This window comes from Pipistrellus hanaki (genome assembly GCF_964339955.1).
Source record: "Pipistrellus hanaki genome assembly, chromosome: 16".
NCBI classification, from domain to species: Eukaryota; Metazoa; Chordata; class Mammalia; order Chiroptera; family Vespertilionidae; genus Pipistrellus; species Pipistrellus hanaki.
In genome coordinates this window covers 20,290,151-20,317,665 of record NC_140518.1, presented here as the reverse complement: position 1 = coordinate 20,317,665, position 27,515 = coordinate 20,290,151, and the positions used below count along the sequence as shown (strand labels likewise).

Genomic DNA, 27,515 nt, shown 5'->3' with positions numbered 1-27,515 from the left:
GTAGATTGGGGGTGGGTGTAGATTGGGGGGTGAGTGTAGATTGGGGGGTGGGTGTAGGTTGGGGGGTGGGTGTAGATTGGGGGTGGGTGTAGATTGGGGGGTGGGTGTAGATTGGGGGTGAGTGTAGATTGGGGGTGGGTGTAGATTGGGGGTGGGTGTAGATTGGGGGTGGGGTGTAGGTTGGGGGTGGGTGTAGATTGGGGGTGGGTGTAGATTGGGGGTGGGTGTAGATTGGGGGGTGGGTGTAGATTGGGGGTGAGTGTAGATTGGGGGTGGGTGTAGGTTGGGGGATGACTGTAGATTGGGGGTGAGTGTGAATGGGGGTGGGTGTAGATTGGGGGTTGGGTGTAGGTTGGGGGGTGGGTGTAGGTTGGGGGGTGGGTGTAGGTTGGGGGGTGGGTGTAGATTGGGGGTGAGTGTAGGTTGGGGGGTGGGTGTAGGTTGGGGGTGGGTGTAGGTTGGGGGGTGGGTGTAGGTTGGGGGGTGGTGTAGGTTGGGGGTGAGTGTAGATTGGGGGTGAGTGTAGATTGGGGGGTGGGTGTAGCTTGGGGGTGAGTGTAGATTGGGGGGTGACTGTAGATTGGGGGGTGAGTGTAGATTGGGGGTGGGTGTAGGTTGGGGGATGACTGTAGGTTGGGGGTGAGTGTAGATTGGGGGTGGGTGTAGGTTGGGGTGATGTAGATTGGGGGTGAGTGTAGATTGGGGGTGGGTGTAGATTGGGGGTGGGTGTAGGTTGGGGGATGACTGTAGGTTAGGGGTGAGTGTAGATTGGGGGTGGTGTAGGTTGGGGGTGAGTGTAGATTGGGGGTGAGTAGATTGGGGGTGGGTGTAGGTTGGGGGATGACTGTAGGTTGGGGTGAGTGTAGATTGGGGGTGACTGTAGATTGGGGGGTGAGTGTAGATTGGGGTGAGTGTAGATTGGGGGGTGGGTGTAGATTGGGGGTGGGTGTAGGTTGGGGGTGGGTGTAGGTTGGGGGTGAGTGTAGATTGGGGGGTGACTGTAGATTGGGGGATGACTGTAGATTGGGGGTGGATGTAGGTTGGGGGTGGGTGTAGATTGGGGGGTGGGTGTAGATTGGGGGGTGGGGTAGGTGGTTGGGGGTGGGTGTAGATTGGGGGGTGGGTGTAGATTGGGGGGTGGGTGTAGGTTGGGGGGTGGGTGTAGGTTGGGGGTGGGTGTGGATTGGGGGTGGGTGTAGGTTGGGGGGTGGGTGTAGATTGGGGGTGAGTGTAGATTGGGGGGTGACTGTAGATTGGGGGGTGAGTGTAGATGGGGGTGGGTATAGATTGGGGGTGAGTGTAGATTGGGGGTGGGTGTAGGTGGGGGTGAGTGTAGATTGGGGGTGGGTGTAGGTTGGGGGTGGGTGTAGGTTGGGCGGTGGGTATAGATTGGGGGTGAGTGTAGATTGGGGATGACTGTAGATTGGGGGTGGGTGTAGATTGGGGGTGGGTGTAGATAGGGGGTGGGTGTAGATTGGGGGGTGAGTGTAGATTGGGGGTGGGTGTAGGTTGGGGTGTGGTGTAGGTTGGGGGGTGGGTGTAGATTGGGGGTGAGTGTAGATTGGGGATGACTGTAGATTGGGGTGGGTGTAGATTGGGGGGTGGGTGTAGATTGGGGGTGAGTGTAGATTGGGGGTGGGTTTAGGTTGGGGTGGGTGTAGGTTGGGGGTGGGTGTAGGTTGGGGGTGGGTGTAGATGGGGGTGAGTGTAGATTGGGGAGTGGGTGTAGATTGGTGGGGTGGTGTAGGTTGGGGGGTGGGTGTAGTGGGGGTGAGTGTAGATTGGGGATGACTGTAGATTGGGGGTGGGTGTAGGTTGGGGGTGGGGTGTAGATTGGGGGTGAGTGTAGATGGGTGGGTGTAGATTGGGGGGTGGGTGTAGTTTTGGGGTGGGTGTAGATTGGGGGTGAGTGTAGATTGGGGATGACTGTAGATTGGGGGTGGGTGTAGATTGGTGGGTGTAGATTGGGGGGTGGGTGTAGATTGGGGGTGGGTGTAGATTGGGGGGTGAGTGTAGGTTGGGGGTGGGTGTAGATTGGGGGTGGGTGTAGATTGGGGGGTGGGTGTAGGTTGGGGGTGGGTGTAGGTTGGGGGTGGGTGTAGATTGGGGGGTGAATGTAGGTTGGGGGTGAGTGTGAGATTGGGGGGTGAGTGTAGATTGGGGTGGGTGTAGATGGGGGTTGAGTGTAGATTGGGGGGTGGGTGTAGGTTGGGGGGTGGGTGTAGATTGGGGGGTGGGTGTAGATTGGGGCGTGGGTGTAGATTGGGGGTGGCGTGTAGATTGGGGGGTGAGTGTAGATTGGGGGTGAGTGTAGATTGGGGGGTGAGTGTTAGATTGGGGGTGGGTGTAGATTGGGGTGAGTGTAGATTGGGGGTGGGTGTAGATGGGGGGTGAGTGTAGATTGGGGGTGAGTGTAGATTGGGGGGTGAGTGTAGATTGGGGGTGGGGTGTAGATTGGGGGGTGGGTGTTAGGTTGGGGGTGGGTGTAGATTGGGGGTGGGTGTAGATTGGGGGTGGGTGTAGATTGGGGGGTGGGTGTAGATTGGGGGGTGGGGTGTAGGTTGGGGGTGGGTGTAGATTGGGGGGTGGGTGTAGGTTGGGGGGTGGGTGGAGATTGGGGGGTGGGTGTAGATTGGGGGTGGGTGTAGGTTGGGGGGTGGGTGTAGATTGCAGGGGTGAGTGTATACTGGGGTGAGTGTAGATTGGGGTGGGTGTAGATTGGGGGTGGGTGTGATTGGGGGGTGGGTAGTTGGGGCTGGTAGGTTGTTGGTGGTACTCAAGGTGGGTTTAGATTGGGGGGTGAGTGTAGATTGGGGGTGAGTGTAGATTGGGGGGTGAGTGTAGATTGGGGGTGGGTGTAGATTGGGGGTGGGTGTAGGTTGGGGGTGAGTGTAGATTGGGGGTGGGTGTAGGTTAGGGGTGGGTGTAGGTTGGGGGGTGGGTGTAAATTGGGGGTGGGTGTAGATTGGGGGTGGGTATAGATTGGGGGGTGGGTGTAGATTGGGGGGTGGGTGTAGGTTGGGGGGTGGGTGTAGATTGGGGGGTGAGTGTAGATTGTGGGTGAGTGTAGATTGGGGGGTGAGTGTAGATTGGAGTGTGAGTGTAGATTGGGGGTGAGTGTAGGTTGGGGGGTGGGTGTAGATTGGGGGTGAGTGTAGATTGGGGGGTGAGTGTAGATTGGGGGGTGGTTTAGATGGGGGTGAGTGAGATTGGGGGGTGAGTGTAGATTGGGGGTGGGTGTAGATTGGGGGGTGGGTGTAGATTGGGGGGTGAGTGTAGATTGGGGGTGAGTGTAGGTTGGGGGGTGGGTGTAGATTGGGGGTGGGTGTAGATTGGGGGGTGGGTGTAGGTTGGGGGTGAGTGTAGATTGGGGGTGAGTGTAGGTTGGGGGTGAGTGTAGGTTGGGGGTGGGTGTAGGTTGGGGGGTGGGTGTAGGTTGGGGGGTGGGTGTAGATTGGGGGTGAGTGTAGGTTGGGGGTGGGTGTAGGTTGGGGGGTGGGTGTAGGTTGGGGGGTGGGTGTAGATTGGGGGGTGACTGTAGATTGGGGGGTGGGTGTAGATTGGGGGGTGGGTGTAGATTGGGGGTGGGTGTAGATTGGGGGGTGGGTGTAGGTTGGGGGATGACTGTACATTGGGGGGTGAGTGTAGATTGGGGGTGAGTGTGTTGTGCCAGTTTTGCCCAAATGGGTCCCCGTTAGAACCAAAAACTAGCCTGACGCCGTCCCACCTCAGAGCCGGCATCGCTGCGTTTGACACCCCTCCGGCCCCCGGCGGGCGGGGGCAGAGCCACAGCCGTGCTCGTCCGGGGGGGCGGCGGCTGGTCATATATCTTCGGGGTGATGGGTGGGGAGAGCCGAGCTGCCGGCTAATGGCGAGGCATAGGCGTCCGAGTCCTCGAGGTAATGACTGCTTCCTGTTGTAAATAAACCATTAGCCAGGGCCTCCCCCAGGAAGCCATTTAAGGCCCAGGGGAGGGAGCGGAGAAGCCGGCCTGCAGCCTCCTGCCCAGCGCCTGCCCGGGCCTCCCCTCGGAGCCCCTGCCCGTCCCCTCTCCGCCCGGCTCCCGGCTGCAGGCTCTGCACGAGCCGCCTCTGTTTGCCTTGAGCTCCAAAGAAAATGGGTGTTTCCCATGTCCTTTTCCTTCTTCGCTCTCCTCCTCAGAGGTCGTTGTCTGGTCCAGCCCCTCCGCCCGGCCTTGCGCATCCACAGGGTTCGCGGCCGAAGTCTCCGGCCTCTCTCGGTGCTTTAGGGACGGAGACGCCTCCCTGGCACCCGCCATGGGCAGCGGGCGTACCACCCTCGTACCGGCCCCGCCGGAAGAGCGTTCCGTCTCCTCGGTGGGGAAACTGAGGCTCCGCGGGCGCCTGGCCCAGTGCCGCGGCTACAGCAGGACCTGTGTCTGCGCTGTGTCTGCTTGCCGCCCCGTCCCCCCATCGGAGCTCTGGCCCCCGAGTTACAGCCCGTCTCTACTGGGGGCCCCTCAGAGGCAGGGGGGCGTCAGGCTTCCGTCTGGGTGCTGTGACAGTGCCGGGCTGGCCCACGTCAGGTGCCCGATCGATGTGTGAGTGGCTCTGATTTGAAGTGACTGTGGCTGGTCTCGGGATGGGGTGCCCGGGCGGGGTGGGGTGGGGGGTGGGGGGGCTGGCGCTCAGCTTTGAAATATTTCAGTGGAAGAAGTTAATTCACTCTCTGAGTTTACTTTAGGGATAGAGATTATGGCAGTCTTTTTGGCCACCGCTCTCCAATTCTCCCAAACCTTTGCTATAATAAGCACACTGAGCTTAAGGACACACTCAGCTGCCAAAGGGTGTTCTGAGCTGTGTAACGTTCTGGGCCGAGTGAGGCCAGGGTGGCTCTCTTTTTTTATTTTTTATTTTTTTATGTAAAAGATTGTGTGGGTTCTGTGAACTTCTTTGCTTCTTCTGCTGCTTTTTTTTTTTTTTTTTTTTTTTAGCTCTTCCTGTTTTATTGTGTTTGAAGTATCTTTGTGGTGACCTGGTGGGATAGGATTCTTCCATATGGAAGTGTTTCTTTAACTTTTTAATCATTTCTTTGGGGGAGCGGAGGGTGAGGAGCACAGATGTTTCTCTGGCTTTGTTTGCGGAGTGGAGGTGGGCCTCGGGAGCCGAGCGGCGGCCCATCCAGGGGCGGAGGCGGCTGCTCCCCCGGGACCCGGGGGTCCGGCCGACGGGCTGTGAGGGAGGAGCCCTCCCGCCCTCACCCAGAGCGGTGCCTCTCCCGCGTGCTCCCCTGCGGCGCTGAGAGAAGGTTTGGTGCTTTTGTGTGTGTGTGTGTGTTTTTTTTTCAGTGTCTCAAGGCAAATCCTTATCCATTCTCACATGGGAGGCCTGTCTAGTGCCCTTACCAAGGGGCTGTGTGAAGGGGGAAGGGGGGAGGGGGTGTACCGGATAAACAAACCCTGTGTCTCTCCTTCGTGGCAGTCATGTCCCTCTCTCTGCGCTATTTCTCCGTGAGCCAAAGCTCAGCATCTTGATTTTTTTAAAAGTCGGAGAAAACCATCTGATTCCCCCATTTCCTCGTGTGCGTTTGGGCTCATTACCCAGCCGGCCTCCTCGGGGGGCAGGGGGACTGGGACGGTCCTGCAGGGGAGGGAGGAGAAGCTGAGGGTCGGCGGCCATGATGTGCAGCTCTCCCCTGAACACTGATTCTGACCGCGGCCTCTGGCCCTGGCCCTGTGTGCCCCCCCACTTCCCACCCCATCCCCGTCCACCTCTCCCTCTGCCCCCAGGGCCCCCTGATAAGACAAGGAAGAAAAGGGTTTGTCCTGTGAGAGAGGGCCCCCAGGCTCTTGCACACATCACACCTAGGCCGTAGGAATGCAGTGGGAAGTCTGACGAACCCCTTCCTGAGTAGACCATGGCTTTGCATGGAACCTTGGAGTTCTCACCACCTAGAGCAGGGGTCTTCAAACTACGGCCCGCGGGCCACATGCGGCCCGCAGAGGAGTCTGATCCGGCCCGCCAGGTTTTTTGGGCAGTGAGCGCAGCCGAGGTGTTACAGTAGGAATTAGTAGTTCATATAGTCCGGCCCTCCAGCTCTCTGAGGGACCGTGATCTGGCCCCCACTTTAAAAAGTTTGAGGACCCCTGACCTAGAGGTTGAAGAGATGAGTAAAAGCAAAAAAAAAAATCTGAGACGTAGCAGCAAGAGAGGAGAGAGGGAGGCCAGGTGAAGGGGCACCTGAAAGCCCCAGGAAGAGGGGAGCCAGCTGTCAGATGCACCCTTCACCCGCCGCCAGGTCAGGCCGGATGGTAACCGGGAAAAGGCTGTGGGCTCAGGGCGTGAGGGTCACCCTCTCTGGAAGAGCAGCTTCCGGGGAGCGACGGGGGCACCGCCCCGATGGGGTTCACAGACGGACAGGGAGGCAGAGAGGGAGGAAAGTCTGGGCAGCCGGTCCAGACCCTCTTCCTAGGAGTCTGGAGGGAAGGAGAGGCCTGGGGTGGGAGCCAGAGGAGGATGTAGGGTCAAGAGCTTCCTCCTTTTTTCTAATAAGCACTAACATAATGATGACATGCGGTTGTGGGGTCTAGTGTCGTGGTAGGCAAACTGCGGCTCGCGAGCCACATGCGGCTCTTTGGCCCCTTGAGTGTGGCTCTTCCACAACATACCACGGCCTGGGCGAGTCTGTTTTGAAGAAGTGGAGTTAGAAGAAGTTTAAGTTTTAAAAATTTAGCTCTCAAAAGAAATGTCCATCGTCGTCCGGTTGCCATTTGGCTCTGCTGACAACGAGTTTGCCGACCACCGGGCTAGTGCTTAGGTGGCCGGATTGAGCTTGGTGGGGGGAAGGGAGGGGCCTGCCCTCAGAATCGGGTGGGAGGGCAGAGGCAGCCATGGGACTTAAATTCCCTCCCCATGGCTCCCGTTTCCTGGGGGCAGTGACACGGCCTCGGCTGAACATGAGGACGGGGGCGGAGGTGCTGGGCGTCTGAGGCCAGAGGAGCAAACAGGAGAACGGGAGAGCCAGCGGACTGCGTGAGGAGACTTTCTTTTAAAGGAAAACGAGAACATTCCTTCACACCCTGCAACCGTGGCTCTCAGCCTACAGCTCCTCACGTTGTGGCGAAACCCCCAACCGTAAAATCATTTTCGTTGCCACTTCATAACTAATTCTGCTACAGTCGCGACCCACGGGTTGAGAACCGCTGCTGTAGAGCCTAAGACCGTCGGAAAACACAGGTATTTACATTAGGATTGGGGAGGGTCGATCCGTGCCCGGCACCAGTTTAACGGAGCAAACCGGACGGCGTGGGGCCCTCTCTCTGCTCGCCCTGCCCCGTCCGCTCTGCCAGGGTCCTTGGTCGGCGGCACGTTGGCCGAGGCAGGCACACGGCCCCGACCTGGTCCCGGGTCCCGGGGTGAGGCACAGGGCGTGCCTCCGAGGCGACCCCAGTGCCCAGGCCCAGCCTCAGGCCGCGGAAACCCAGATTCTGATCTGGGACAGGGCTTGCCCTCCGTGCTGATTCTGCCGGGGAGCCCCGCCGAGGAGTCCTGGTTGAGGGCACGTGTGCAGAGGTTTGTGCCAAACAGCTGGGCGGCACCAGGACCTGCATCCCCCTGCCGCTCCTCCGCCAGGTCTGCCTGTGACCGGAGAGCTCTCCCGACCGCTCCCCTCTCAGTGCATCCTCTGGGAACTTGTGATTATCCTCCGTCTGAGTCAAAAGCAGCTTAATTCCCCGGAGAGCGGCGCCAGCTGGGCATTAGCCCTGGGACGGGGAGAGCAGGTCTGTAGCAGAGTGCTCCGCTCGGTTCAGCTCTGCGGCCTCCACAGGCATCCTCTCCGTCGGCCCTGCCTCCCCCACCCCCTTTCTCTCCCGGGGCTCTGTCTGGTGCCGGGTCAGTGAGGTCAGCTCGTTCAGAAGGACCGGGGGTCTGGCTAGGTGCAGGCCTGGGTATCGTCCGTCAGGTGAAGTCTGCTTGGCAAGGAGGTCCCGGGCAGGCTCAGAGAGGCGAGTGGCAGTGCTGAGCGGACAGCAGGGGCCCGGGGGGCAGGCTGAGGGCGCAGGCCAGACCAGCTCCAGCTCCGGCTCCAGCCCGGTTGGGCACCGCAGCTGAGACAGCCTCCTGGAGCTGCGCAGAGAAACCCGAGTTCACCTGCCTGCATCCTCCTTTGGCATCAGATCCTCTTGGTCTTAGAGGTCCACCCTCCTTCCAATTGCTTCCACTGTATCAGAGACACGGGCCTCTTCATCCGAGACCCTGTGCTGAGTTGGAGCCATTGCACTGAAACCTACGGCATCAGCCCTGGTTGAGAGAGAGGGTCCCTCTTGGGCCCAGCCTCCCCTTCGCCAGGACTTTCTCCCATCTCGGCACCGGTAGATATTTGTGTTCTGCCCAAGTCTAAAACCCCTGGTTCCCTCCGGTCAGAGACGTCAGAGAAGGTGGGATCCACAGAGAACGAGACGGTCTCCCTGCCCTGGGGGGCTCATGTTCTAGCCGGGAAGCAGGCGGACCAGCAGTGCCCCGAGGTGTGCTGTGGCGATGTGGGTTCCGGGGGCTCGGAGGGCACTGCGGGGCCCTGACCTGCCTGAGGGGCGGCAGGGGGCTGCCCGCCCGGAAGTTCTGCTCACGTCATCAGCCCGGGCACGGAGAGGGAGAGGCGCAGAGGAGAGGGAGCTCCGCTCCCTGGAGGCCCACGAAGAGGCTCGTGGTGCTTAACGAGAGGGACAAGGACAGGGTGCGGGGAGCGGGCGTGGCGCCCGGTCAGCCCGGAACTCGGCACCCGTGGCAGAGAGTCGTGGCATCGCTGCAGCAGCTGCTTGATCACTTTGGACAGGTGTTTTCCGGCTCCTGGAATAGACATACACACACACACACACACACACACACACACACACACACACACAAGCATACACACACACACACACAAGCATACACACACATACGCACACACATACACACACAGCACACACATGCCCACACAGCACACACGCAAGCACACACACTTGCGTGCAGAGCTCACGGGAATGGCTACTGCTCTGTCCCTCCTCTCCTGGAGGCGGCACAGGGTAATCTGGATTATAACCCAGCGCCGGGGGCAGGGCTCACTCGGCCGTTATAATCATCTTTTCCTTCCACCTTCGGATGCCACTCAGCCTCGAACGGCACCAGCTCTGTGATGGGGAGCGGAAGTGACAAAAAATAAAAAATAAAAAGACAAAAACACCCCAGAAGGTATTCAGCGGGAAACTCCAGGCGGGAAGCGCTGTCCTCTGGCTCCGGCCGACGCCCCCATCCTGCTGGCTGGCGTCTCAGGGGCCTTCCCTCCCGCGCCGCCTGCCTGTTCTCTGCTTGTCGCTCCCTCACGGAGGTCACTCTAAGATGCATGGACTTCTGAATCTTTCACAGGAAGAACTAAAGGAAATCCCAAAGGCAGTTAGTCGACAGGCATCTGCTGGGAATGAGGGAGAGCTGTGACAGGTGTGGGGGTTTCAGACGAGGGGGGTGCAGGAGGGAGCTGACGGGGAACAAGTGGGGGAGAGAGGCCGAGGAGCAGGGACGGCCTGGCTGGAAAGTGTGTCCTACGTGTGCGGTTCTCTCCGCTGCAGCTCAGCAGCCGGAGAAGGACGGAGGCTTCAGATGGTCGGAGGGCTCATCCCCGGGCGCGGCTGGCAAAGCAGGCATGGCGGGCAGACCGGGGCAGCAGGGAGGGGGCAGTGAGGGTGTTATTGGGCCTGTGAGCCCTGAACGCTGGGCTGGACGGTGAAAAGGTGTCACCAGGAGGAAGCCGGTGGGTTGGGGTGATGGGGAGGGGCACAGGCGCCTCCTTGGTAAAAATAAGGAAGTGAGAGAAATAGACACATATTGATAGGACATTTTATGATCAAAAAGGTGGGATTTCTTGCTTACAATACCAGAAGTGCCAACTGCAAGATCCAGGGGAGTGAGTTGCTGGAATGAAGGTCAAAGTCCTTGGGGTGTGGAGGTCAGTGAATTACAAGGCCCAGGGTGCTGGCTGGGTCACACACCTGGGCAGCGCACCTTCTCCGCGTTCGGCGGTGGTTGTTGAGAAGGTGACGGTGGTGTGTGTGTGGGCCACAGTCCCCTCTGACTTAGCAGGTCTGCAGTGCCCGGTGAGGGGGTGGGGAGCTCCCAGCGTCTCTCCTGATTGATAAGATAGCTCTCCTGATTGATAAGATAGCTCTCCTGATTGATAAGATAGCTCTCTGGAAGAGGTGATGTCATTCACAAAGAACATTTGTATTCCCCGGTGGAAGAGAGCACTTCCTCTTATTGTCAGATCACTTTAGCATGATTGGAAAACCAGGGACAAAACTTGTTTCAAACGCCTGAAAGGAATGAGCTATGAGATGCCTGAAATCCCGGCCCCGGGGTCCTGCCTGGCGGCCGGATGCAGAGTCTCTCTGCACCTCGGCTTCCTTCTGAGACGGGAGAGCTGCGCCGGGTCTTTGGGGGGACCGTGGGATGGGGGGGCCTTACGGCGTTTTGTGTGTGCCAGGCCCTACGCAGAGCACGCTGGCTTCGGCCTGAAGGTTGTGTGTCACTCCCACTCCGTGGATGTATACACTGAGCCAGGAGAGCGAGCTAATTTGCTCAACACGATGCAACTATGAAGTGACAGAAAAGGGACCCCAAAGCCTGGGACGTGAACCGTCTCCTCCACGGCCTCTCCTAGACTCTGCGAATACAAAAATAAGGCCAAGAGCGTCGGCCTGCGGACTGAAAGGTCCCAGGTTCTATTCCGGTCAAGGGCATGTACCTTGGTTGTGAGCGTGTGTATGTGTGTGTAAGCGCGCGCGCGTGTGTGTGTGTGTGTGTGTGTGTGTGCGCACACGCTTGTATGTATATGTGTGTGCATGTGCAGAAACCTATCCTTTTATCTTTGGACCTAGGGTACACACTGGGTCAGAGGAAGTGCAGAGTCATCCACATTGGGGGGGGCCCCGGCACCAAGGGGCCTCGGGAGGCCCGGAGACCTCCTGTGACTGTCAGAAAATATATTGCTTCCTCCTCGTAGGAGGGACTGGCATTTCTTGCTCAGGGACAGGGTACAGGAGGCAGGCGCTCCTGGCCTTTCTGAACTTCCTTCTCCGTGAGGGAAATGAATAACATCCTGATTGGCCCCAGCGGAGCAGGAGCGGAGGGAGTCCTGGCCCCTCCTTTCCCCCCCACCCCTCACCCCCCCCCACCCCCACCCCACCCCCGCTCCAGGCTCCTTCTGGGCTCTGCTTTACCACAGCGCCCGCCGTGGCCACAGTGAGACCCCGGAGCGACAGTCACTGGGCCTTTTCACGCTCACTGACAAGGTGGCCATTTCACAGGCCCGCCAGGGTTCCCGGCCGGGGAGATGCTCTCCCGTAGGCAGCCAGGCGGAGGGGAGAGGGCAGGGACACCCCATCCCGCCCGTCCTGCGCAGGGTGCGGAGGAGAGGCAATTGAACCATCGCTGGATGGAACGGAGCTGACCGGGGAGACCAAGGGTTCCTCCGCTCCTGCCTGTGTCGCAGCCCATGTCTGTCCCCTCTGGAAATGAGCAGTTAGGTCGCAGCCCTTGTCTGCAAATGAGCAGCCAGAGCCACATGTACCCAAAGGGGCCGCAGCTGGAAGTGCTGGGGGATGGGCCAGGGTGGGCAGCGGCAGCGGCAGGTCCAGGTCTGTGAGCTCACAGGTCCCCGGGGACCTGAACCCAGTGCAGCCTCTGGGGTGTCCCTCTGGGGGGGCCCGAGGGGCTTCAAGGGGCCGCCGGTCCGGGGCCTTCGCTGTGAGTGGCCCCGGCATGGAGCGGAGTGCAGGCCGCCACAGGGAGCCTCCGATCTGGCTTCTGTGTGAGCACCGGAACCTCAGGGCGATCACACACACAGGGCATCGCCCCTCCTTTACCCCGACCGCCCTCTCACAGCCCCACAGCAGGGACCACTTTACAGTCCTGGAGAGGGGAGACTGAGCTGAAGACCCCCTTATGGTGCCGTGGCCGATTTTCCAAACCAGTTCAGCGGGAACTTTCACGGGGAGAGGACAGGCTTTGGGGCCAGAGGAGCCTGGAAGCAGAATCCTGGCCACACCCCTGGTGGCGTCATCTGAACAGAGATGTCCCTTCTCTCCGTCTCTGGTGTTCGGTCTGTAGAACGGCCATCAGCCCCGACCGCATGGGCTCGCTGGGGGTGATGACCGGGAGGTGATGCGCATAAGGGGCCGTGCCGGCACCCGATGGACAGAACACAGAGGAGAGTTCCCTCGCCCTCTCTGGCGTCTGATCTGATGGGAGAAGTGACCGCTGGGAGCTGGACACTGTCCTGGGGAACCCAGTGTGCGTGTGTGTGTGCGCATGCCGGGAGAGATGCTGTTCCGTGCAGTGTCTCCCTCCGAGGCGGCGCTGCTTCTCTGAGGGCACGGTGTGTTCTGGCCTTGCCGTGGGGCTCCTGTCACCGCGTGTGTGTGTGCGTGTGTGTGTGCGTGCATGTGTGCGTGCGTGTGCGTGCACATATGTGTGCGTGTGTGTGCGTGCATGTGTGTGTGCATTCTCTCCGCCCGCAGAAGCAGGCGGAGCATCCTGAGGGCATGTCGGCGTGGTCTGCAGTCTGGCTGCAAAGGGTTGCCTTCCCACAAGGGCAGGGTGAGACCTTGGCTGCACCAGGCGTACAGCCGAGGCGGAACGGGTCTCAGGATCCGTCTGGGAAATGCCAGGCCGGCCTGGCTGGGAGGCCCTCCTGGCGGAGGCACCTCTGGGCCAGTCGGAGGCGGAGCCGGTGGGAATTCTCCTCTGGGACCTGCAGGGGCTCCAGGGGCAGGCAGCGGGCCCTGCTCAGTGACCTGAGGGCGTGGGGGGGCTCAGGCCTTCCGGGACAGTCGGGAGAGGTGTCCCCCGGGAAACTGTGTCCTGTTTAACCGAAGGAAGAGGAGCTACGGGAGGGGGCAGGGCAGGGACAAAGGTGAGGCAAAGGGACTTGATTTAAAAACCGACTCCTGCTGAAACCGGTTTGGCTCTGTGGTAGAGTGTCGGCCTGCGGACTGAAAGGTCCCAGGTTCGATTCCGGTCAAGGGCATGTACCTTGGTTGCGGGCACATCCCCAGTGGGGGGTGTGCAGGAGGCAGCTGGTCGATGGTTCTCTCTCATCGATGTTTCTGACTCTCTATCTTTCTCTCTTCAAGAAATAAAAACCAGCTCCTCCCAGGGCTGCTCCCTGGCCCTCTCTGATCTGAGGGGTGGAATCGGGAGAGAGTTGGACCTGTTTGTGACGTTTTTCACACAAGTCGGTGCACATTCCTGATGTGATTCAGAGGAAGGAAGTCAGATGGGCACGGGGAGGAGTCAGCATTGCATGCGGCCGGCCGGGCCACCGGGGGAAGAGTCACGCCGCAGGCCCGGCCAGGCAGGCGCGGGGCTGGTCCGGGGGCTGGTCCAGGGGCAGTCTGCGAAGCCGGACCTCCCCCCCAAACGCCTCTCAGGGGCTTGCTGCCCAGGTCCCAGCAGGGGGGTGTCTGCCACGGGGCTTTGTTCTCCTTCTCTCGCCGCTTTTTCCGAATGTTTATTTCATGCTGATGACAGAAGTTTCAGGAAACACATAGAAAGGAGCAAACAGAAGAGTCCCCTATAGCCCAACCACACAGAGGCAGCCGCAGTGAATCACCTTTTGTCGTGAGCCGTTTGAAATGGTTTTCGTGTTTCCTGCACGTGGTCTGGTGATGCTAACGGTGCACTTTTGTTTTGCTTTCTTAGTTTCCCATTCTCTCTCCAAAATTTCCTGTCATAAACATCGTTTTTCGTGGCTACATAATATTCCGCTGCCGGAAGGATAGTTTACTTAACACATACCTCATGGTGAGGCTATGTTCGTCCCTGTGGGTGAAGGGCTGCTGGCATCTAAGGTTCCTTGCTTGGGCTGGATTGCTGGAGGTGGCTGGCGTTCCCAGGTCAGGAGTGAGCCTACTTTGCAAACATTCCTAAGGCACATCGCCAAGTCGCCCTAAGACAGTGCATCCCAGTCCCGGTCCCGTCACCAGCAGCCCGTCTCAGGTCGTCCTTGCCTGAGTGGAGTATGATTTTGTGTCTTCATTAAAGAATGTAGGGAGCCGAGACCGGTTTGGCTCAATGGATAGAGCGTCAGACTGCAGACTGAAAGGTCCTGGGTTTGATTCCGGTCAAGGGCATGTACCTTGGTTGCGGGCACATCCCCAGTAGGGGGTGTGCAGGAGGCAGCTGATGGATGATTCTCTCTCATCGATGTTTCTAACTCTCTATCCCTCTCTCTTCCTCTCTGTAAAAAAATCAATAAAATATATTTTTAAAAAATAAAATAAAATAAAGCATGTAGGGAGCTGAGATGTCATAAGGGACCCAACCTCAGAGCGGAGAGGCCACTCCCCCTTGCTCTCCTGTGCCCCCTGCAGGTGTCCTCAGAGAAGTGCCAGGGACACATGCCCCCTCAGACGTGGTGCCTCCCCACAAAGGCCCTTGCCGGGTGATGACACAGACCCACTCGGCTCTGGGGATGGAGTTCCTCGAGCTGCTTGTCATCTGGCCTAGAGGTGTCCTCAGGCACTTCCTTCACTGTCTAGTCCTTTCCCAGAATCCCACAGCCCCTACGAGGAGCGCGCGGAGCCCCGGGCATCCTGTGTGTGTGAGAGGCCCCGTGCCTTTTCCATGGACGTCTTATCAGGGGCTCGCACGGCCCTAGAAGGCAAATGCTTGTCTCTCTGGCTTTCAGGTCATAACAAATCACCACAAACTTGGTGACTCACCACAACAGCAATTCCTCCCCTCGGGTTTCTGGAGGCGGGGGTTTCGTCAGCGAGGTCCCGCTCCCTCCTCAGCCTCCAGGGGAGGATTCCTCGTGCCTCTCCCAGCTCCCGGGGCTCCCGGGGTGCCTCCGCCGGTCACCGCGGCATAAGCCCGGCCTCTGCCTCCGCCTTTGCGGGGCCTCCTCCCTCCGTGTCCAGGATCGCCCCTTCCTTTCTCTCCTGAGGACACCAGTCACCCTAAATCCAGGATGCTCTCATCTTGAGGTCCTCAATGCCATCTGCAAAGACCCTACTCACGAATAAGGTCGCATCCTGAGATGGACGTGTCCATTAGGGGGCCGCCATTTAACCCGCTACGGCAGGTCACAAAGCCAAGGTCCAAAGAGGCTACATGACTTACCCAAGGTCACCCAATGAGACAGGAGCAGGGGATGGCATTGGAACCCGGGCCTTTTACTTGCCAAGTGCCTTTAATTATGTTTTTATAAAAAATGTTTTAGACTCTTGTGGTGTGACTGCTTGACTATATTATCTGGTTCATAAGGAAATGCAACTTGGTACATTTTTACCCCAGGATACAGTCACCGTCACCCTGTTCGTGTATTATTGCACATGACATTGAAACTATGTCATTGGACTCCTTAAGTGAGAGTCACCCATTTTTTTCCTCCGTGTGGTAAGTGGGGAAATTAAGACCCAGAAAAGTTAGCGGGAGAATCCCCGTTTCCACACAGATGTCTGGATTTACAAATCTGCGTCCTAACCTGTAAAGTCCGGGTTAATGGGAAAATGACTGCTCCGTGTTACGTTGCACGGAGATTCTTGGCGTCCCCATTGCTGCTGAGCTCCCCTTCCCGGGCCACCCCCTTTGGTGCGCTGGCCGATGAGGGCCTGAGGACAGATGTGCCACCACATCGGGGACACCGGCAGCTCCTGGCTTACCAACGTTAGCATCTTCGTCTTTGTGGGTACCTTTCCTTTCTCTTGCTTCCCAACTGAATTAGTAAATCCTTTCAAAGTGACCTCCCCCCGGAACCCAAGCCCCAGAGCCAGACGGGGAATCGAGGACCACCGTGGTCCAGGCACAGGCTGGGTGAGCGGTAGGCAGGCTGGGTCACAAGCTGCTGCCAGGGTCTGAGTCCCGTGCTCTGCCCCGTGTCTGTGCATGTGGGTCACGGTCACCCAGGAACCACCCTCAAGAACCGAGACGGACAGGAGGGGTCCTCCTGTTGTCCCGCCCTCCCTCAGTGAACCACTTCCTGTTAGTGGTGACATAGTGCATGTGGACGTACGTAGTGAAATGTGCCCGCAGCCACACCCGGCAACCAAGGACGCCTCACTCCTGGGCCTGTGCTCTGATGACCCAACCTGTCCTGTGGAGAAAGGAGCCCTCCCCGGGGTCATTTCTTAGTTAGTGTGGGCATTGTTGTTTTTTAAAAATTATATTTTTATTGACTTCAGAGAGGAAGGGAAAGGGAGAGAGAGATAGACACTTCAATGATGACAGAGCATCATTGATCGTCTGCCCCCTGCACAGCCTCCCCTGGGGACCGAGCCTGCAACTCGGGCATGTGCCCTGACGGGGAATCAAACCCTGACCTCCTGGTTCGTAGGTTGACGCTCAACCACTGAGCCGCACTGGCCGGGCAGTGTGGACATCGTCATTACCGTGAGCGCTCGCCGAGAAGGGCTTACCTCCTGAATAGCCTGGTTTAAGTACAATGCTGCTCTTGCTACTGGCCTCCCCGGTGGCTGGAAATCTGATCAACAGGATCTTGTCCACTCCAGCTCCCGGGCCGAGCCTGATGAATGCCGAGCGGAGGCCGTGCCACGGTCCGGATGTGATTAGACGCTATCAGCGCGGAGGAACGTCCCACCGCCCCGCCACCCTGTCCTCGGAGCCCCGCTGCCCGGCCGCTGCCCGCCTGCCAGCTGTCACGGCGCCCCGGCGGGCGAGTGAAACCCAAGAGCCTGGCCGTGTCTCCCTGGGAGCTGCCGCCCAGGAGGCCGCGCCGGGAAGCGGGATGCCCGGGCTCACCCTTGCCAGACTGGCTCTCCGTGCAGACCGCCCGGGTTCTTCCCGTGCCCAGAACCGCGGATCGCAAATAAGTGCAGGAGCGCGATGTTTTGACATTGTTTTCTGCTTGGGTTTCATCTCCCTCCTTCCTTCCTCCTATTGGATTCTCACTCCTTTCTCTGCCCATCTCCATCTCATTCCTCCCAGTCCTGGCCCCGAGGTTTTGGCTCTGGGGCCACACCCAGTGGGTGCTGACCCGCACGGACCTGTCCGTATCTCCGATGGGCAGAATCGGTCCACAAACGTGGTGCCCGGGGTACAAAGGGGATGCGGCCCACAGGAGCTTCTGAGCGAGCTGACCGTGAGATGATGAAGGCAGAATGCGACTAACGCCAAAAGGCAGATCTCGTTCACCTGGAGGGACCCGTAAGCACCCCGGAATTGCTTACCTAATGTTATGCACGCAAACACACATTTTGGGGGTAAGCTCATAGCTTTCGTCAGCTTCACCCCAAAAGGTAAAGAGCCTTTTGTACAACCCGACTTTCTGAACGAGCGCTCGCCGTCACCGGGATAGTCACTCACGGCTTCCCAGGAGGCACCGGGGAGAGACCGTTACTCTCCGAACCGGAGACCCGGCGCGGCCTCGCCTCTCCCGGCCCCGCCTCTCCCGGCCCCGCCTCTCCCGGCCTCCCCTCTCCCGGCCTCCCCTCTCCCACCCTCCCCTCTCCCGGCCTCGGAAAACGTAAATCTGGGAAGCGGCAATCACGGCGGCTCTCCGGCGCGCACAGAGGCCCAGGGCTTTATTGTTATTATGCTCCTGGCTCCCTTTGTCTCCCCGAACCTCTCGGTGCCGTGCTTGACGCGTATCGGAGTGGACACTAATCAATATTTGATGAATGTGCGAGTTAACTGAAATCATAAACGTAAACAGCGGAGCAGGGCCTCAGTGAGCGATCTCTGCTTCCTGGTACGTGTGTCTTGTGCTTCGCAAACAGCCCGCACGAAGTGTCTTCTCCCCTCGAAACTGACCCTTCAACCCCCCCCCCCCTCAGCCCAGCCCCCAGGGGACTCGCAGGGCTGGCCGGGACGGAGCCTCTCGGCGGCCGATGGCGGGTGGCCGTGCCGACAACGCGGGCGCGGTGCGCGGTCTCCTGAGGGCTCGGAGGCGGCCTCGCCCTCCCGGGGCTTGGCCTCCGGACCCCGGGCGGGCGGACCCGGGCGCTCCCCTGCCGGCCTCGCTGGCACCGGCGGGGGAGGGGCACTGCGGCCTCTGCCGGGACTCCAGCACGGAAGCGGGACCACCGATGGCCTTCGGGGGACGTTGTATAATATCTCCGCCCTCCTGCCCGCCGCCTCCCGTCCGCGCCCGCGCCAGGAGAGACCGGGTCTGCTCTCGTGTTCCTTCTCCCGCGCGGCCTCCGCCCGGCGGAAGGGCTCGTCCACGGCGCCGTGATCCTCGAGGACCGGGGGCGGAGGCAGCGGGAGGGCTTGGTAACGGCGTTGGCTGGCGGGCCGGTCCTCAGAATGAGTGAGGAGGGCCCCGTGCTTCCGCCCACAGCCCTCCCCGCAGGGCAGCGCCAGGCTGACGAGGAGGAGCCTGTGTTCGGGATCTCCCGAGAAGGGGGGTAGCGGGTTGGCGCAGAGCTTGCCCCCGGGTAGTGCCCGCATGACCTCGCAGGGTCACTGTGACCGTGGAAATGGATGCTGATGCATCGAGTGGCATAAAGCTGTTCTCACCCGTACGGCCCACGCCCACGCGAGGCCACCAGGGCGGCAGAGCCCTCCCCGTGTGCGGGCACTGCCCCTGGTGCATCCCCACCCCAGCCCCGCAGGGCCGGGCTGTTTGCTGGTTTTGTGGGTGGGGAGTCGGAGGCTCCGGAGGGGAAAGAACTGGCCCAGAGCCTCGCAGCCAGCGTGTGTGGGAGCCTGCGCGTGAGCCCAGGCCCCTGTCCACGTCCGCCCGCTCACCGTTCTCTCTCCTGCGGCCGTGGGGGCGTCTCTGAACGTCTCCCAGGCGCCTCTGGCCTTCGCCCCGGGCCCTGCCCTCTCCGGAGCCCTCTGCTGGGGCTCTGGCGGGCGTCTCTCGTTTGCTGGCGTTTGGGCTTCCGATGTTCTCGGCCCTGCCGTCCGCTCCCCCGCCTGCCCTCCGAGCACGGGGCGCACCCCCCTGACCGGGCGCCTCCCGGAAGCAGGCGCCTGCGCTGTGAATGGAGGCGGGAAAGGCCGTCCCCTCCCTGCCCCGGGCTCTGGGCCGTCTCTGTCCTTAGAGAGCCATCGCCTCAGGCCTGACTGTCGGGGAGCAGGAGCCTCAGGCCTGACTGCCCGGGAGCAGGAGCCTCAGGCCTGACCGTCCGGGGAGCAGGAGCGCCCACCTCTCACTGTTGTGTGTTTTTTTTAATATATTTTTATTGATTTTTTTTTTTTTTTCACAGAGAGGAAGAGAGAGGGATAGAGAGTTAGAAACATCGATGAGAGAGAATCATCAATCAGCTGCCTCTTGCACCATCCCTACTGGGGATGTGCCCGCAACCAACCTTGACCGGAATCGATCCCTGGACCTTTCAGTCCGCAGGCCGACGCTCTATCCACTGAGCCAAACCGGTTTCGGCAACACATGTCATTGTTTTTTTCCCCCTCTGGAGACCATGAGGCCTGATTTCCCAGGCAGACCCCTCGGAGAAACAGCGATACTTCAGACCTTGAACGTGTCGGCCGGGAGTGGGGCCGCGGCAGGAGGAGCCTGGCTTCACCTCTGCCCTCCTTGGAGACCGGGAGTTATGAGCTCCGCTCCGGAGTCGGGAAAGGAGAGGGCGGGACCAGCCTCACTCTGCTCAGGGAGAGGGGAGGGTGTATGTCGTCAGTCCCTGTGTGTGTCCTTGGGCGGCGGGCACCTCTGGGTTGGTGCCCTGCTGGCTGAGCATTGGCTGTGGGCTGGGCCTAGGGCGGGCCCTCAGAGGGCTGTCACTCAGAGCCCCCCCCCCAATCTCCTGGCGCCTGGCTCCCAGACCCACGTCCTGGCCCTACGTGATGGTCAGAGAAGGTGCTACCGTAAGGTGACCAGACGTCCCGCTTTTGGCGGGACAGACCCGATTCTTAACAAGAGTGTGGACCTCTTAACAAGAATCGGGACTGGCCCGCCGAAAGCGGGACGTCTGGTCCCCTTCTCCAGGGCAGCTCCTCCCCCGGGGGTCCTCCCTGAGAAGCTCGTCCGGGGGGAACCTGCGCCCCAGCTGGGTCTCCTCTCGGGGAGACACATGCACACGTGCTCCCGGCTCCCCCGGCACCAGGCATTCTCTCCCTACAATCAGGCGAGAGATAAATCAAAGCCCGGCGTGGCCGATGACATCCGGGAGCCGGGGTGACCCCTGCCACACACACAGATCCCGGCGGGCCGGCGGCCGGCGGCCGGGCCCGTGTCTGGGCGGGCGGGCGGGCGCGGGGCTATCGGCCTCTCTGCTGACGGACGGAGCGTACGGACGGTCACCGCCGCGGTGCCGGCCGCTATCAGAGGCAGGGCCGCCTGCCGGGGCCGGGCTCGCACCCTCTCTATTACCACCTGTCAGTGGCGGGGAGTGTGGCTGACGCTGCCCAGGGCCCGCGGCCGCGGGGAGATAGTTTCTGACGGCTGATCAAAGGGGAGCGGCGAGGCCCGATAAGGAGTGTGCGCTGCCTGTCCTTTTAACTCGGGGAAGCGTTGGCATTTGCATTTTTTCTCTCCCCCCCCCCCCCCATCTTCCCGGCGGCGCTGGCAGGAGCCGGGCCCCATAAATGCCGTGGATTCGGTTACCTAATCGCGGGGCTGTAATCTCCTTCCAGGAGGCAGGGGTGAAGTCAGCTCCCGCGGAGGACATGCCGCATAACAAAGCAGGAGGGTGTGAGCGGGGCTTTGAAGCCAGCGAGCGTGCGTGTGAGCGCCGGGCCTGGCGCGCGGCAGAGCGCCCGCCGCGCGTTTCGGAATGCGGGCGCAGCGTCAGGCTGAGGGAGATCCTCGCCGAAGGGGCGGTCGCCCAGCTCCCGCGGGCATCCCCCACACGGGGCCCCGGGGGTGCTCAGCCTTCGGCGGCCGGGAGGCGATGGCGGGGGGCAGAATGAGGTCCCCGGGCAGCAGAGGTCTCAGTTCTTTTATTCATATTTTCTCAATGACAGTTTACGTCCAGTAGTGTTTTGTACTGGGGTCAGGTACACGACATCGTGATTAGACAATCATACACTTTATTTTATTATTGTTATTTACTAGAGGCCCGGTGCCCAAAATTCCTGCACGGGTAGCTTCCCTAGGCCTGGCCGGTGATCCGGGCTGATCTGTGGGGACCCCGCTCGCACCCACCTTGGCCAGCCCGGCACCGCCTGCTCACTGGCCCTGCTGCCTGCCACCGCCGGTCCCCTCCCTCTGCAGGGTGACCAGCAAGGCAATGGGGGAGGGGAGGTGGGGACTGCTGGCACCCACCTTGGCTGGCCTGGGGCCTGCGGGCTTGGGGCACTCCTGCACTGAGAGTTTGCCCCCTGGTGGTCAGTGCACATCATAGCGACCGGTCATTCCACCGGTTGTTCTGCCGTTCAGTCAATTTGCATATTAGGCTTTTATTATATAGGATATCTTTATTTTAATTTGTCCTTATTGTTGAAAGTATTACAGATGTGTCCTTTGTTTTTTTTCCCCACTGACACCCTCCTCCCCGCCCCTGCCCCTCTGGGCTTCATTCCTGCACTGTCTGTGTCCATGGGCTGGTGTAGATGCATGGGAGTTCCTCAGTTCATCCCTCCCGACCCACATCCCACCCTCATCTTCCCTCTGAAATCCGTCCGTCTGCTCCAGGCTTCTGTTTCTCTGCTTCTGTTTCTCTCATGTGATCAGGACCATCATGTCCTCTACCCAGTGTTCCCCCTGATATGTCCAGGGCCCACCTGGCACCGTAGGTAGCTATTACGTGGTAATAACGGAGAGCTGAGTTCTTGAACCAGGTCAGCTGTTGGATTTGGGGCCATAACTTCTCTGACGTTCAGGTGCAAAATGAGAAGGTGTGGTATGGGGTATAGTGGTTTAGAACGTTTAACTTTAAGCTTTATGACCCCTGTTTTAAATGAGTCTTAAGGGAAGCTGTATTGTATCAAACAGAGGTGTTTGGGGTTCAACCTGGGAAGGAGGTTCAATGCCCTTGACGTGGTCCCTAGGCCTGGCCAGCGATCAGGGCAGACCTGAGGGGCCCCCTAGACCCTGAAGCCATCCCCGGAGGCTCCAGAGGGACCCTGTCGCTGCTCAGAAAACAGCTGAGAAACCACTCACCCAGCGACATCATAGAGTTCCATTTCCTGGAGATCCACACTCTGACCCAGTGGCATAGATGCTGCTTTCTATCCTACACATTCATGGTGTGCGTGTGCATGTGTGTGTGCGTGTGTGTGTCTTTTAACTAAGTTTGAGAGAGAAGCACTGACTGATTGTTCCACTTATTGATGCATTCATTGGTTGATTCTTGTATGTGCCCTGACTGGGGATCGAACCTGTGACCTTGACGTATCAGGTCGATGCTCTAACCGACCGAGCTGCCCTTCCCGGGCCCACAGTGGTTCTCTCCTCCCCCCCGGGCGGGCGGGGGGGCGGGCGGCGGGGGGACGAAGAGCAGGGGCTCTGACAGCGCCCTGTCCGTGTGCCGCAGGTTCCTTCGACCGGAGCGTGACGCTGCTGGAGGTGTGCGGGAGCTGGCCCGAGGGCTTCGGGCTGCGGCACATGTCCTCCCTGGAGCACACGGAGGAGGGCCTGCGGGAGCGGCTCGCCGACGCCATGGCCGAGTCGCCCAGCCGGGACGCGGTGGGATCCGGAACAGGTAACGTGGCTCCGCGCCCCTCGCGGGGCCGGCCACCCGGGGCCTGCGCTGCGGAGCTCCCGTGGCGGGCGAGGGCGTGTGTCTGTGCTCACGGCTTGTTCTCAGTGAGCTCTGATCGCCGGCCCCTGGGGAAGCTCCCAGCAGCGGGACCCCCCGTGTGGAGGGGAGTTCCCGGGGGAACGGACCCCCCTCGGTGCCATGATTCACACAGAGGTGGTCAGGGACGCAGCATGCTGTCCGCGGCTCCCAGGAGGACGCCTCCCCCAGGGGAAGGGCCCTAAGGTTTCCCGCAGCCTTTGCTCCGGCAGCGCCTGCTCCTGCCAGGCCCGAGGCCTCCCAGCGGCCAGCGGCCTCCTGGTCAGCCAGCACGCGGGCCGGAGGGGCCTCCGCTCAGCGGGGGACGTCAGCCGGGCGCAGACAGTCAGTAACGGAGCAAAACCGGCAGCGAGCCATCTGCTAGGCGGCTGGGGCCCCAGGGAGACTGTGTGGCCTTAAGCAGGTTCATGAAATTAAAAAAAATAAATAAACAAATAAAAAGAAGAAGAAGAAGAAATGAGAGAGGAAATTCAAACTGAATGGCCCAGGGGTCAGAACCATAGGAGACACCCTTTGGGGCAGAGGGATCGCTTGTCCCCCCCCCCCCCCCCCCCCCCCAGCTGTCCCCGAGCGGAGTCTTCGGGTCTCCGTGGACCCTGTGCCGGTGAGCAAGGCCAGCGAGTGACGCAGAGATGGCGGGAGCTCGCCCGCTTCCCTCTGCGTTGCTGAGAGCCGCCTCTCACGGCTTCGAACTGCCGTCCCGCCTGGACGGGGCAGCGAACACCCCTGCCCGTCCCCTGCTGCCCAGAGAGAGCCGGGGACGGGCAGGGCCACGGGGGATGAGAGTGTCTGGCAAGTGACCCTTGGCCATAGCAGCCTCTCTGTCTCTCCCCCCGCAACCCTGCTTCTGTGGGTGGTGCATAGGATAGCCCAGTGGTCGGCAAACTCCTTAGTCCACAGAGCCAAATTATCAATAGCACAACAATTGAAATTTCTTTGGAGAGCCACATTTTTAAAACTTAAACTTCTTCTTACGCCACTTCTTCAAAATAGCCTCACCCGGGCCGTGGTATTTTGTGGAAGAGCCACACTCAAGGGGCCAAAGAGCCGCATGTGGCTCGCGAGCCGCCGTTTGCCGACCACTGGGCTAGGGTGACAGCCGGTGTGTGCCTGTCAGGGACCAGAGACGGCCGGTCCCTGCAGCCTTCTGGGAGGCGCTGGCGGTTTTGGTGCAGCCCCTGGGCCTGCTGGCCTCTTACCGAGGTTGCATGGAGCATGCTCTCCCGACCCCTGACCCTGCAGCCCAGCACCCAGCATGCCCCGCTCTCCGACAGGGTCAGCTAGTGACTGGCTGGTAGATGTTTAACGCCCGGCTCTCTGCAGGGAAGCGGGGAAAAAGCCCTAATTTGTCACATTGGGGGGTTGCCGTCGCTTAAAAACTCATTCAATTTCAAGCTGCCAGCATGTCCGTCGTCTAGCCCGGTGGTCGGCAAACTGTTAGTCCACAGAGCCAAATACCAATAGGAAAACGATTGACATTTCCTTTGACAGCAAAATTTCTTAAACTTCTTCTAACGCCACTTCTTCAAATAGACTCGCCAGGCCTTGGTATTTTGTGGAAGAGCCACACTCAAGGGGCCAAAGAGCCGTGTGTGGCTCGAGAGCCGCGGTTTGCCCACCACGGGGCTAGCAGAATTCCTGAGAAGGTGACATCGGCTGATTGGTTTATTCGTTACCCCAGCGCCCGGCCTCCGGTGAGCTGTCCCACAGGGCAGCTCCGCTCTCCCTCCCCACCCCCCCTCCACCCCGAACAGCACAGCCCTTCCAAACCTGGCTGCTCAGAGGGGCCCATGAACCCGATGAGGAATTAGTGGCACCCGGTTGCTGATTAGGAGTGCGGAATCCCAGGCCCCACAGAGCCCCGCCGGGTCACCCACCGGAAAGTCTGCGTTAAAACCCGCGAACCTCTGAGGCGGCGTTGGCTCTGGCCTCTGTGGCGGCTGCCGACCAGGGAGTCTGATCAGGTCACGTGTGCGGCTCGCCCATCCGGCTCCACAGTAACCGGCCGGCCTGCTTTCTCGCTAACATCATTACCCTCCTTCCTCCCCCACCCCCGCCCCTGCTCACGCTCCCCTCGTCCCCATTCAGCAGGATTTTCCAAATGGAGGTCAGTCGGACTCTGCTCTCCCTGAGGCTGCTGAAGGAGAATCACAAACCGGTCTGATGGGTGCCCCGGCCCCTGGGTGGTCTCCCCTCTCCGGTGAGCCTGGCTGCCCTGTGTGTCCCTGCCACCCACCTCTCCTCGTCTCAGGCAGCACTCATCTTCTGCAGCCGACACCGGTGCCCGGAGCCGTGTCCGGCCCCTCGGGGGTCCGCAGTCACTGCCGACGGAGGGGATTCTCCATCCAACCTGGACGCTAGCCGTCCTGGCACCGCCCCGTCTGTTTTCATCCTCTTAGCGGTTCCCCAGGTCTCCAGTCCTCAAAGAGCTTGTGGATTTAACGTTTAACTTTTTTTTTTCATAGACTTGCTAGTTATTTAGCAGGACTTAACGTGCCGCTTATTTAGTGGAGTACGTAGCTCGCCGTCCATCACCTTGACATCAGTCTCTTTCCCTCTTCATGGACACTGTTTCGAACTTTCCTCCCTCAAATCTCGTCCCCGCCATCGTGTCCCTCCCGCTCAGACAATGGCTCAGTGGTGGTCGTCATTGAGGAAACCCCCTGAGTTCCCGCACTCAGACCCTAGATGTCCCTCCTGTTTCTGCCCCCAGATCGCCCCCAGCCACCGCAGCCCCTCGCCGGCTGACCTCCACACCGTCCGTCAAGCCGCTGCGCCCCGGCCCTGGCCCTGTGCACGCACCCCGTGACCTTGATCTTGCTTTCCCACGCTCTCCTGGCTCGCTTTCTGCCTCGGGCTACTTCTCGGTTCCTGCCCTGGGTTTTCCCCATCTGTCGCCCTCAGTGTGTTTCTCGGGGCCCCGTCTCAGCCCCTTTCTTGTCCCTCAGTCGGTACAGGGCATCTCCACTGCTACTGAGGCCCCTAATGCCGTCTGTAAACTGACCACTTCCCAGTCAGCTCCCCGTTGGCTCTCTCCTGGTCTCCAGAACCATCCAGAGGGTCACCCACTGACATCTCTGCATGCACAGCTGGAACTGCCCTCCCCATGCCCTGTCCTCCTGGGCGCGTCCGCCTCATGGTGTCCACAGCCTTCGCGACCAGCCACTGCCCTCTCTCCGGCCAAGCCGAGCTCCCCGGGGCTCCCCAGGCACACGTGCCCCCCCGCCTGCCTGGCCCCTGCACATGCCTCTCCCCGGGCCTGGAATGCCGGCTCCCACAGCCCCCTCCCCTCCCGCTCACCCCCCTCGGAATAGCTTGACTAATTCCTGCTTAGCAGACATTCCTTTCAAAATTGCCTTTTGCAGGAAAGTAGGATTTTTTAAATAAGCAAAACATTGACTTTTTCCAGTTGTTTTGTGACGAGGTAAAGATATAACCAAATATCTCCCAAACTTTAATGAACACCTGGATACATATAAAGTACGTTTTCTCTTTTGACATGAACTCCATCGCTGTTGAGCTACACCTGCCTTTGCCTTCCGCTTTCTCTGACGTCCAGCAGCACAAGCCCCGCCCCGTCCGCAGGGCCTGGCCCGCTGTCTCACGTGCTCCTGGCTCGTCTGTGCGGCAGGCCGCCTCCTGCTGCTGCTGTGACTGAGGAGCTCACAGTCAGTTCTCCAGGGGGACCGTCTCTTCCCTGTGGCTGTGGCTTCCTGCAGTCCGGGAGCCCTGCTCACTCTCCTTCAGGCTTCGTCTTCTCGGTCTGCCGTCTCTTGAACACACTCTCTTCCATCCAGAGCAGTTCCTCGTGGGGGTCACGCTGCCGGCTCACTCTTTGCCTCAGACCTGCTGTCAGGAGTACATTTATCTCCTCGCCCAGATTTAGAAAACCTGCACAAGACAATAGGATATGCTAAGCAATGCATTCTAGGACTTTCTGTTTTCTCTTTTCTTTTTACTGAAATGTCACAAACAGCTAACTTGTTTTCACAACACGTGGACGAATCACTATCTACCGTTGGGAAACCAGGACTCACAGGTGCCCAGGCCCACACACTGCAGCCCAGGCCCCTCTCAAGTCCCCGACAGGCCTTCCTCCATCCCTCCTCCCACTCCCCGTCCACAAGGACCCTCCCTCCTGGCTCCCCACCACCGCCTTCCCGCAGACATCCTCGCCTGTCCGCCTGTCCGTGTCCCAGCATCCCCGGCGCCACCCGCTCCCCTGCCTCTGCTGCCCTGCCTGCTCCCTCCCCCTCTGCTCAGCCACCGGCTTAGACCGAGCTCCAACCTCAGCCCCTCGGCGACGCTTTCTCTGGCCAAGCAGCCAAGCGCCCCTCTGTCTCCGCTGAGCTCCTGCACCAGCTCCTGTGGACACTGGGCCCCGGACCAACAGCGGGCATTGCCTCTGCCGTTAACCGGCAGTGGCCGGTGCCCTCCGACACGCCGCGGGGGAGGCCCAGCTCTGGGGGCCCCTCGGCCCCTGCCTCAGCCCCACTGCCCCGGCAGTGATCTTACCTACACCCCCCCCCCACCCAGCTTCTGGGACTGTGTCTCTTACCTCCAACCTCCAGCCTCCTCCCTGCCCAGCTCGGGGAGGAGAGCCACGCTGAGCACCACCGGTTAATGTTCGCTGAGTGACTGAACGGGGTTTGGTGGCTCCTGAGAGGCCAGCGAAGCCAGCCAGAGCCCTGGGCCAAATCACTGTGTGTAAAAGGCACGCTGCTGGTTCCTTTCAGGCAGTTCTCAGATCTGAGTCCAGGTCAATAGTGTCTCTCTCCCTCTCTCTCTCTCTCTCTCTCTCTCTCTCTCTCTCTCTCATTCTCCTCTGCACATCTTGTAGTTGCCCAAAGTCTACTTT

The 27,515-nt window shown here is 60.1% G+C and overlaps 1 protein-coding gene across 14 annotated transcripts in view; it reads left to right on the top strand.

Annotated features, from left to right (window-relative positions):
* Positions 1 to 27,515, top strand: part of BCAS3 (BCAS3 microtubule associated cell migration factor) — a 463,099-nt gene that overhangs the window by 421,493 nt on the left and 14,091 nt on the right. For all 14 annotated transcript variants that reach the window (XM_084861666.1, XM_084861664.1, XM_084861665.1 and 11 more), the window contains one exon: positions 22,394 to 22,561. In XM_084861666.1, coding sequence (XP_084717792.1) covers positions 22,394 to 22,561 — 168 coding nt within the window. The remainder of the gene's footprint in view (positions 1 to 22,393; positions 22,562 to 27,515) is intronic.